This window comes from Hippocampus comes, unplaced genomic scaffold, assembly GCF_001891065.2.
Source record: "Hippocampus comes isolate QL1 unplaced genomic scaffold, H_comes_QL1_v1.1 scaffold39, whole genome shotgun sequence".
NCBI classification, from domain to species: domain Eukaryota; kingdom Metazoa; phylum Chordata; class Actinopteri; order Syngnathiformes; family Syngnathidae; genus Hippocampus; species Hippocampus comes.
The window spans coordinates 1,930,126-1,942,184 of record NW_017842054.1 but is presented as its reverse complement, the minus strand read 5'-3'; the positions used below and the strand labels follow the sequence as shown (position 1 = coordinate 1,942,184).

The window sequence follows — 12,059 nt, the reverse complement described above, 5'->3', positions numbered from 1 at the left end:
TCCCGGGGAAACACGTGTTAAGAAAAAAAAAAAAACACCACGGCTCAAAACGCCTCACTTTACATGGTAGTTTTTTTCCGGTTAAAAAAAACGCCTTACTAATACTATACAGAACATGATCGGGGGTTTTGGCTGTCAGCGGTTTACTTACATGGTCGTTCTTTTCGGCTAAAAACGCCTTACCTAACAAAAATTTTTTCGGTTAAGAACGCCTTCCTATACGTTTTTTTGGGGGGAGGGGGCTAAAACGCCTTACGATACATGGTTGTCTTTTTTTGGCTGTAAAAAAACGGCTTTCTATATTATACTGAATAAACCTATACCTGTCATTACAATAACATTCTAACAGGAGTAAAATAATCGCAATTCAGATAATGGGACCAATTTTCTCCATTGAAATGACCTGAAATGCAATGAAGTAAACCACCACTGCTTTTTGGTTATACCTTGACAGTAAAGAAAAAGAACACCTTTTTGTTTATAAATGAGCAAACGTCCCAAATCACCATAACCATGGTAGCGCTGTATTTGTCTGCATGATTCTGAGACTTCACAAAATGTGGAAACCTCCCCCCTGGGAGGCTGCCACATTCTACATAATTACTGTACAAACACTCTTCAGTTTTGTAATTACTTTTATTCATCGGAACAACTATTACTCATTTTATAATGAATAGCAGAATCACAAAACACAAGTTTAATATGACAGATTAAAACAGACACATTCATAAAAGACAGAACGTTAACTGGCAGCTAAAAACCAAAATGGGAACACTGTTGAGTTTAGTTCTGACAGCGCAGCGGGAGTCGGGACTTCTGTGGGGTGGGCCCGGCCTCACTGTCGCACACTTTGGGCCTGCTTGGGACCTTGCCCTCTTTCTTCCTGGCCTTCTTTTGCTGGAGCACATTCACATGAGAGCAAAACAGATTCACACATCGGTATGGGAAGCACCGTGCATACGCATGCGGCCCTACGCGTGCCATCACGATGGACATGTCTGTTGCAGTGGGCTCACCTTGAAGAACGGAAGGCGCTTGGCCTCGTTGAAGACCAGGTTCTCGTCAATGAAGGAGCCTTCGGTGGCCACGCTCTCGTTGCATGTGCTCAGCTCGTCCTCCAGGGAGCCCTGAAGAACGCAGTACGGGAACAAAACGCGCTAACCAGAGGTGGCCATTTACACCTCTCCCATCTTTGTTGGGCTGCACGTGTTTATGGCAGTGCCAAATTTCACTTTGCTCACATAGCTGCGTATCGGAAGCTGGCTTGCACAAACATTTTTAGCTTGCAACAAAGCAATAAAATAAATGTATACCCCCCCCCCCCACCAAGAAAGTTGCATATGGAAGAAAGACTTTATGATTAAGATTCCCGTCCCACCTGGCTGCTTTTGTCATCATCCTCGGACTCATGGTCACGCTCTTGCTCCTCGTCTTCGGTGGCGGCCTGCAGCTCGTCCTGTTGCCTCCTGAGATTCTCCAGCATCTCCGTGCGACTCCACATCTTGGCCACCTGGCGCGGGTACACAAAGTCCCGCCTCTGCGGCGTCTGACCTGAGGGGGTGTTGCGGGACGGACAGCGACGGGTGTCAGTCAAAGGACAATTGACGGCGATGGCTGCCATTTCGTGTGAATAAAAACAACCATCTAAACCAGACGCCTGATGAATGGCTCAACTGAATGTTTGTCGCAGGCCTGCTGAGCGCACAGAGCGTGTGAAATGTTTTACCGGTGGGCACGTCGTGGCGCAGCTCCTCCTGCAGGAAGTTTTGGACCAGCTGCTGACCGGCGTTCACCTGCTCGCGGATGTCCGCCTCCTGCCGGTCCAGGGTGGCGGCGTCCGAGGAGGTTTGGCTGCGCATCTTCTCCAGGGTCTGCTTCATCTCGTCCTGGTGGGCCCTTAGTGCCGCCTCCAACGTATGAAGCTGCTCGGTACCATACGTCTTCACGCTCTGGAGGAGAGAGAGAGAGACGAGGAAGCCCGTGTGCCGCCGAGACCCGTCGTGTCGTGGCCAATCGCAAATGCCTGGTCGCACCACATCATGACAAAATGCCGTTTGGCTCCTTGGCGTCAAAATGCCACTGAGGTACTACTTGCAGAAACGACATAGCTTTGGCTTGAGCACAAAAGTGTCCTCGCTGAAGGCCCACGTACTACTAAAGGCACCGCCTGTACCTCAACGAGGGTCTCCGCGTCGGCCGACTCCTCGGCCGCCAATGACAAATGCTCTTGGACTCGTTGGTCGGCGTGCCGCTCCAGTGCCGAGCGCCAATCCCGGTCTCGTTGAAGTAAACCTGCACACGCATGGAGCCCAGGGCCAAGTTGGAAATCAGCCACAGTGGCTATTTTCATATAGCGCACAATAGAGTGGACTCAAATGTCCACTAGAAATCGCATCGTATCGATTATGAAGGAGGAGGCAATGAGTGAATGGGTCTCATCATCGTCATCATTCAACTCTGACTGGGACACCAGAATAAGAGCAGACGCCTCGTACCCGACACGCTGCGCTGGAGGTGCTCACGGCAACCGTCGGCCTCCTGCTGAGCCTGCTGGCTCTCGTCCACGTGACGTCGCAGCGTTGAGGCCAGGGACGAGGAAGTGGAGCACAGCAGATCCGCCCGGGTGGACCCCCGACGTTCCAAGGACTCGCAGCCGCTGAGGAGCGCACGAGCCAAGGGGCCACGCGATCCAGCGGGTGTTTCGATTGCCAGGGGACAATGGGAAGAAGCAAGGACGGACGGGTTGTTGAAGCCGCGTGAGGTTTCGTTGCTCGACCCAACACACGATGACGGCGGAGTCACCTGCTGAGGTTGTCTCGAAGGCTATGAAGGGGCGTCTTCAGGACTCCGGAGAACGAGCACAGCTTCTCGTAGTCCTCGTGCGCCTCCGTGGACAGCAGGTTGAGCTGGTCCTGCAACATCTGGATAGTCTGCTTGGTTCTCTGGAGGAGGGGACAGGAAGTTCACAAGCTGGAAAGGGACAGCACTACCATCTATGGTTGCGCAGCTTGAAACTCGGAAACCTTAACTCAAACTTGAAAGCGAGATGTCAAATTCTCAATAGGACTTTGTCCAAATCTGTCATGTTTGTTGGCCAGCTAAGGCAAAGAGGCTCGCAAAGCACCCGTTACCTGCTGGTTACTCTCCTGAGCTTTTCGGATCTTCTCCTCCAGCTGGTCCCGTTGGTCCAGCAGGACGCTCACGTCCTGCACGGTGGCCTCTCGCAGAGCCGCCAGGTCTCCAACCAGGCCGCTGAAGAACTTGCCCGTCTCCTTCATGGCCTCCACCTGACACAGGGTCAGAACGAGTGCTGTGACAAGACGACATCAACAAACTTTGTTTCCTTTTTTTCCAAGCAGACTTGACAACCTTGTCGGCCAGGGCTCGCTGCGCCTCCGCGGTGGACCTGAGGGAGGCGCTCAGCTCTTGGAGCACTGAAAAACCCATCAGAGTCTGAACCTGGAGGACCTCTTCCATGTCTCGCTGGTGCTCTTCCTACGTACACGTGCAGCAAAAGGGAAAAAAATGAGAACAAAAGCAAAAAAAGGAAGCGAGAAAGAGAACAAGTTAAAGAGAGCAATCGAGACAAAAGAGAAGTGGAGAACAGAAGACCAGAGAAAGGAGAGAAAAAATATCTACATGACGCACATTTTGGGTTTTCCATCAATATTGATGTTTGATTGGTGCAATTGCTTCGACTGAGGTCTTCCGTTTGAAAATTATAATAGGTACTACGCAACTAAAATGTATTTCAAACAACCACCGCTATATACAAAGACAAGGAGCAAAAATGTTTCAGACAGTAGAAAGCACAAAAACAGTAAAACAAGACCTGAGGCACCGGGGAGGTGCGTATGGGCGGAGTAGCTCAGAGAAGTAAAGGTGGGCCCAGGCCATTTCAAGATTTGAAAACGAATAACAGGATCTTCAAAAGAACTCTAAAATGAGCCAATGAAGGGATAGCGGCATTTTGGACCAACTGGAGACGCCTGATGGAGGATTGGCTGACTCCAAAGCAAAGTGCATTACAGTAATCTAGCCGAGATGTGACGAAAGCCTGAATGATTGTTTCAAAGTCCTCTTGAAAAATCAAAAAACAAAGTGAAAAGAATCAAATTGGGGAATCCGAAATGGAGACCCAGCCTCCAATTTGTGTTTGTTCGATATACCGGTACTGTATTTTTATGACATGACAACAGGTGGCTCGTCGAAAAGCGGGTAACGGAAACGCGGCCTGTCTGTCCATTTTTGCTGCCCGCTGTGCTCACCAGAAGCTCCTTGATGGTCTCCTGGTCCCGCTGGCCGAGTTGGCAGTGGCGCCGCACGCGCTCCTGCCGGCGCGCCACGCCCTCGCCCAGCAGCCGCCCCACGCCGGCCACCAGGCCCTCCACGCCGCTCACAGCGCGGGCCAGCGCCGCCTCGCTGCCCGCCAGAACGCCGTCTACGACAGAGGTCACCGTGACGAGACACCCGGTGGGAAGCCCCCCCCAATCCACTCGATAAGCGCGTCTGCCACATTTTGTAGTGCTGCCGCCGCAACATCCCTTTGTAGTAATTTGTGGGTCTGATTCCAAATGCAGTTGCTGCATGAGGAATCATTAATTCATTCCCTGCTCCCGAGTCATTACAAGGGGCTTTGCAGTGGACTCCGCCATAATAAAGCCGCACGACTGGAAAATCTGCACATCGCGAGGAAGGAAGGCGAAAACGATTGCGAGTACGGTGTCTGTACCGACGGCCCGCGAATAGCTGCCGAGGACGTGTCGATGCTTGTCGCCTTGCTGTTGGACGCTGCGCTGCACGCTCCCCAAGGCCGCCGCCATGCGCTCGGCGAAGCTCTGCTGAGCTGACACGTTGTGCTGCTCCACCTGCACGCGCCGCAACACACATGACAAGCATGAAAAATGATCAACTTTAATCATCGGGTCCCAGATACAAGGTACCGCGAAGCAAATGTAACCTATCGAAAAAATGGAGCGTCCCCTGGGAAACAATTCGCCATCAAAAACCACGACCAAAAAAAATGTTTGGACACGAAGCACAGACAAGACAGTCAGTGAAGTGCTGTCGCTGAGGACGAAAAGCTGCAGCGAGTGTATTGAGATAAACGTAGTCAAGGGTGGGACTTGGCATATTTCACACGCACAGGAACTGATTTGTGACAATTTTTTTCACTTTATTATATTTTACACGGTCCCTATTTGATGACAACGAGACCGTTATTATCCCTTCTGTGATGCAAATGCAAAGTTTTAATAATAGTTTAATCAGCTTGTGGCCTTCTGATCAATTATTCTGCAGTTCCGTGACAAAGTGCTCTCAAACACACCTGACAGGCACAATTGCAAAATGACTCTTGTATCACCGACTGTTCATTCATGACCACAGCCTTAGGCTAAGTTTCTATTTGTTTGTGCGCTTTTAGATTTGAAACGTGTTGAAAGAAATGTTCTGGCTGAGACTCCGAGAAAAAAAAAACACTAACATATCAAAATGCGCGCGCCAAGAGAGCCCGCATGCTCAGGGAGAGTCTCAGCATTACCAGCTTCTTCCTGTCCAGCTTGGCGTGCAGACCCAAGACGTCGCTGGTGCTGGCGTCCGCCGTGTTCAGCAGCTGCAAATACAAACACATCGGTTTTAATCATTTATATTTTTTTAAAGAGTCCCACGAGGACAGCCACCGCTTAGTAAGTTGCTAATTAATTGCAGGTCCAATACTAAAAAGTAGCTTGTCGCCTGCCCGGGTGACCCCCCCCACGTATGAGGTCAGAGGTGGCACCTGCGTGGCGGCACTGTAGAGATTCTCCTGGGCTGTGCGCAATTCGCCACTGACGAACTCCTCCTCGGCCAGCTTGTCTTTGGTGGCCTCCAGGTCTCGGCTGGTTTCCTCCAGTCTATGCAGGTTGTCGAGCAGGTCGGAGGCGCACTGCTCCAGTTTACTTTTACTGTCCACAAACAGCTCGCTGACCTGCACGCACCGTCACATGATCGGCATTAGATCGGGACTCAACCTGCTTCGACAATTGTGCCTGCGCAATTTGCAGAAAGGCGCTTTCAAAAGCAGTTCGCATCACGACTGAACTTTTTTTTAATGTGTTGTACGGCATACATCTGATTTGGGGAGCGCATGTGCAACCCGGAGGTAAACTTTGCAGCGCCCGAGTACAAATGTTGGACGGGTTCATCGCGCAATTTGCAGAAAGGCGCTTTCAAAAGCAGTTCGGATTAATCTCGATGTAACTTTTTTTTAATGTGTTGTACGGCATACATCTGCTTTGGGGAGCGCATGTGCAACCCGCAGGAAAACTTTGCCTCCTGGAAGGCACAACTTTTCAGAACGCGCGGGGGTGCGCGCAGGCAGAATGACAGCACGTCGGCACATACGTGTAGTTCTCAGTTGACAAGTAGACGCCGTTTTTGTCCCTGGCGGCGGCGAGGTCTCGCTTGAGACGCTCAATCTCCTCCGTGTATTCCTGAGCGTGGACAAAAAGACAACGGGGCGTGTTGAGAGTCGCTCACTCGTTCCCCACGAGAATGTAGCAGAGAATGAGTGAATGACTCCAAATGCATTCATCATTTTCTCGTCCCCAAGCACTACATCGGGATGCAAGACTTCTGGTCTCCGAACTCTGTGATACCCCCTTTCCACACCCACCAAAAAAACTTGGGTGTTAATAACGTCGGTGGCCATCCTTGCCTTTATTGGACAAAAGTTGATCATAGGTTTGCACGAAATCCAGACTTTGTCGGGAGCAGAATGGCGGTCTGCCCGTTTGAAGACAACTTGTGTTCACCACAGCACTTCAGAAGGGCCAATTAACAGTGCGGTGTGTCGTTGGATCGGAATCCGGGCATGCGGCGCCGGTCTCACCTTGATGAGGGTCCTCTTTGTGAGCTTCTGGTTCACCTCGGGCTTGTTCATGATGTTCTTGGCCCTGCTGGCGTAATCCAGCGTGCTCAGCGTCTCCTGCACACAACGCAAAGGCATTGATGTCGTTTGAAATCAGAGGACACATGATGTACATTTGAAGGATTTTTTTTTTTTTTTTAAATACAGGGTGGGACAAACGCACCTCAAGGTTACTGGAGGACGGCGACACAGTGGCGATGATGGAGGTCTTTGTTCGCCCCCCCAGCGAGTCTTGCAGAATGCGCGTCAGCTTTGACTCTCTACAGGAAGTCGGTCAACAACCAAGTCACCTCCACCATCGACATCTATCATCGGCGTGTGTGTGTGTGGGGGCACCGCACCTGTACGGGACGTGAGGTCTCTTCTCCACGAGAGCCGTGATGACGCGGCCCAGCGTCAGGAGAGACTGGTTGATGTTTCCCGCCTCCCTCGCCCGTTTGTCCACCGCGCCGGAGCGCCCGATGTTCTCGCTCCCCGCCAGGTCCACCTAAACCCAACACAATCCCACAACGTAAAATGCCACCACTCAGTACTCCAAATGACAATTTTCCGACGAAGACCACCCCCCCGCCGAGTTTGGCCACTGGCAGATTTTTGCTGCCAGTTGAGGCAGAGCCGTCGCCCCAACTTGCTCTCACCGCACGGTCAGGATCACGTTGCAAAAGTTTGCTTTACCAGGTTGAGTTTGCCGATCTTGACCAGTTCCTCGCCATCCAACGTCATCTCCTTCATGTGGATGGTGACCGAGAAGACCGAATGCGAGCGGCTGTGCACAAATTCAAGAAAAGTGAAAGCCGCAAGTCTGCGCCAAAACTTTTCGGAATCAGAGACGGGGCGGGGCGCGCGTCCTACCTGGAGTAGGCGTTCATGAGCGTGGAGGCCGTCCTCCTCTTGGCAGATCCTCTCTCGAGGATCAGGTAGACCTCATCTTTGTTGTGGACCGTCACCTCCTCCAGACCTCTGACAACCATGCCGCGCTGCCGGCAACACAACAGCTTAGCACGCTGGCTGTGTTTTAAATACAAAACGTGCCATTTGTGCTTTCGGAGTGAGTTGGAGAGAAAGCCCCCGGTTAACAGGAGCGGCTGCGCAACGGTCTCATTGTGTTTCACTTTTACGTTTCTCCTGACATCCAATGAACAGCTGAAAAGCACACCGTGACCGTGGCTGTGCTTTGAAGAAGGTGAGGGCATAACGGCGAAGATCCCCCCCACATTGTGATTTTTGGGGGGGCCTACCCTCCGTTCTCTGGAAAAGGTACCTTGTTCCTTGGGTCGTCAAAGAGCTGCAGCCGCTCGGTGACGTCCTCACTTGGGCTGAGCAGGTCAAAGAGCTCTTCGTTGTAGATTTCCAACAACGAAACTTTGACTGAGAATTCGGTGCCGTTCTCGGACAGCTTCTCGAAGATCTGGTGGAGGGTTCTGGGAATGATCCCAGCCAGGGGGTCCTGCGAGCGTAACGAGAGCCAAGCGGTCGGGAAACGTTCGCGGGGGGCCATCAGCCAATGAGAGGTGCCGTCAAACTTGCCTCCTCCCAGGTGAACTGCTCGTCCGGACTTCGTTCTCCCTCCATAGTGAATGTCTTCCCCGTGCCTGTCTGCCCGTAACTGCAACGCATTAACCAAGAACAATGTTCAGCCCCTCCGGGAATTTGCGGTGTCTGGCAACAATTCAACCCCTCACTGAATTATGGAGGAGCTTGCAATTTCCGTAAATCATTGCAAACAAAATTATATAGATAATCGATCACAGAAAAAGCAATTAAACGTACAAAATCTACAGCCAATTTTAGAAAAGCGCTGCCGCAAAAGCAGGCATTTTGGGCAGCAATAATCTCAAACAAGCCAAGTAAGTGTACTGACGCAAATATGGTGCAGTTGTAACCCATGATGACCTCATCCAAGATGGGACACACAACGCTCCGATAGACATCAATCTGCTTGGCGGCGGGTCCAAACACCTGCGGGTTGCCAACAACAACAAGAGCACTAAAGCCCTGTCAGCAGAACGATGATATCGAGGAGATTGGAAATCAACTGACCATATCGAAGGTGTACGTCTTCCTGGACGCCTTGTCATTAACACCTGCCGTCCTCACCAGAACTTCCTTCCTGTTCGGATCGCAGTCAATCACGTTGTGTGATGACTTGCGCTCCATCGTGTTGAAAGGTCTGTCGGGGAACAAAATGCATACAAACTGTTCAAAAATTTTCAGCTACCTTAAATCTTTGCATTGATAAATCTCAAATATTAGAACATCTATCTAGACATTGTTTTCTAATTGCCAGAGACTCGACTCCCCGCATGCACACAGAAGCAGAATGATGGACACTATTAAATAACGATGAGGATTACCTGATGATTGACACTTGGGAAAATAAGGAACGACGAAGATTACCTGCATCTGACGACCACTTGGATGTTTCTCCCCTTTTCGTCCCGTTTGACTGCACTCGGGTGATTTGAAGCCATGACTGCGGCGACACAAGACGACTTCGTGTTTCGTAGATATTTGGCCCGTGTAAAAAGACAAGTAAGCAGCGCCCCAAGCAGCAGACTGTCGTGGACTGCCTGGGTACCGCTCGCTGTGCTAACGGAACCCCCGTGAAGCTAGCGACAGTTAGCATCTCAGACAGCGCCAGCCCAGCCTGAAACAAACGAGCTGCAAACTTACCGAAGGCCTTTCTCGAGTCATCCGCTGCGCCGCCTGTTGTGTTTATTTGTTGTCTGTGTGCGTTTTGTGGGCTTCGATCTCGTCCCTGACGCATACTACGGCAGACAAAACGGTGTGGCGCCCAAACGGCACCAAAGATTTCAAAGAGTAGTTTTTAAATTTCACTCAGCCAATCACAGAAGAGCACAAGCCTTTCTATTGGGCGAGGCGGACATGTGACTGCTCCCGCAGAGCATCATGGGAGTGTGAATCAATGTTTATCTCGCGACGTGGATTTTCTTCTTCTCTCATTCTAATAGCACTTATTTTTATATGATTAATATTATCATTATTATTACTTAGAACATTTTTGAATATTATTTTTGGCAGTTCTGTTGTGTTTTTAATCAACCAAATCCTTGATTTTAAATCATCACAGTAATAGTGCCCCCCCCCCAAAAAAAAACCAAAACAAACGAAAAAAAAAAAACGTGCATTAAAGGATACCCAAAGGATTACACACAGGAAGGCAATATAATTATAAAGCCATCCATCCGGAACAGAGAGCAGGTCCAGCTAGAAATTTAGCTTTGTCATTCGTATTAATACACGACACACGTATACAAATAATGGCCATATGAATCATAAAAATTATATACATGGAAAATAACACCTGTAATTTTAAATAAATACATAAAAACGTGTCTGTGGCTTGAACGCGTTTTTTACGTTGGCATTTTCACCAGCTTTACAAACTGTACTAATCCTGCATGACTGATCAATTTGCGAATGTTCATTCTGAAGATGCGTTGTTCATTTTCATTCAAATGATGAATAAACCCACCATTAGACACATGACTTCACACGGCAAAAAACAATTCAACTCAACTTCAGTTGTAGCGCTTGAACAACAATCACACCTAAGATCGAACATCAAGCTCAATAAATTCAGGAACAAATACACGTCAAGAAACATTTCTTCAAAATGCGGGAAAAAATACCTTGTAACTCACAAGATCATAGCCATAAATGAAAAATAATCTGACATTGCTTTTCAATGGAGATATAAATGTGATAAACCAAAACAAAAAGTGCCTACAAGCACGAAAAAAAAAATCTAGTTGCTCTGTACGTTGTTTGTGTGTCTCGGTGAGCGGTGGTAAGCACAAGTCCATCTGCTCAGGGGGTCCACCCACTCACTCGACCCCGCGAGATGCACTCTTCTTTTCTTTAACACCCGCACCCGCGCACATGCACGCGCGGTAAACTGCATATCTCTGATTTGTGTGCGTGTCCAGCCACGTGTCAAATGAACGACATCCTTTCTGAATCTCCGCTTGACCGGGCGACCGACAGCTGCGGCAGCATCTTGAAATGCTGTCGCCATGGATACAGCGGGCAACTCTTTTTCGTCATATACTTGAAATATTTGCTCCGTTTCAACAACTTCTACGCGACACTAGGCACACGCCCTGGTCAAGCAAGATAATACTCACTCACTTTTGATTGACACCCAACGGAGCTATTCGTGGAACGGTGTTGACTATCATCGCGCGCTTAGTTTTAGCCTCATATAGAGCGGTTTCGAATATTCTGAACAAAATCACCGACTCAGATCGAGTGACGTCATGAACTCGCTCTGACGAGCCGGTTGAGTCGAAGAAGGTGTGTCTTATGCCAGACTGTGGCAGGGTTTGGAATTTCGGGACCTGGATTTGACACCTGTGCTCATTGATCTTTTTTTTTCTTCTCCCCTGTCTGTACCAGTTACTCAGCATCACTGAATAATTATTTACTTCTACTCAAGGAATTATTTGGAGTACTTTTTACTTTTACTTGAATCTTATGATCCAAACGTAACAGTACTCTAACTTGAGTACAATCGTTGGCTACTCTCTGGAAAGATGGAGCGGTAGAGGGATACAATGTTGAGGACTAATAATGCTCCCCAGGTGGTGTAACAATCAAATCATGGACAGCTAATTGATTATCAAATGAATTGGTGACCGTCCTGATTATGGATGAAGTTGTTTTGAGACCTTGCCGAATGTAAAATTGTCAAAACCACGGCATTTCAGCCTCTCAACGTAAATCTTCTTCATGAAAGCAGACTGGTCATTTTTTGTCTTGAATTCAAATGGAACAATTACAAAGTTTCGAAAGCAACCCCCCCCAACCAAGCTAATAACATCATCAGAATCAATACATGTTTTTTTGTTTTTTTGTTTTTTTTTTACATTTGCTCCAGTGGCCATTTGAAATAAAAGAGGGGATGGAAATTACATTTTTGGGGGTGGGGGTGTGGTAAATTCGATTCCTAAATGACGCGAAAAACAGTCGACAGAAGAATTGATGATGTAAATAATGGTCGCAGCCTTCAATATCTCTCAAAAGGTCATTCCTCGACATGGAAGATGACTTGTGCGAGGCTCCATACAAAGTCACTCCATCTGATTCTCAGGACAATGGTATTGCTGGTAACCGCCCCCCCCCACCA

The 12,059-nt window shown here is 49.0% G+C and overlaps 1 protein-coding gene across 1 annotated transcript; it reads right to left on the bottom strand.

The window, feature by feature from the left end:
* Positions 1-617: 617 nt before the first annotated feature.
* On the bottom strand, positions 618-9,745 carry kif11 (kinesin family member 11). The gene is given in 25 exon segments (XM_019860393.1): positions 618-897; positions 1,017-1,127; positions 1,379-1,551; positions 1,727-1,949; positions 2,174-2,292; positions 2,496-2,656; positions 2,803-2,942; positions 3,132-3,287; positions 3,370-3,495; positions 4,269-4,441; positions 4,733-4,868; positions 5,543-5,614; positions 5,780-6,029; positions 6,373-6,473; positions 6,872-6,967; positions 7,074-7,170; positions 7,252-7,397; positions 7,586-7,676; positions 7,763-7,887; positions 8,172-8,357; positions 8,438-8,516; positions 8,772-8,869; positions 8,951-9,080; positions 9,308-9,383; positions 9,584-9,745. Coding segments are annotated over 25 exon segments (3,273 nt in total). The 5' UTR covers positions 9,678-9,745; the 3' UTR covers positions 618-783.
* Between the last annotated feature and the right edge of the window lie 2,314 nt (positions 9,746-12,059).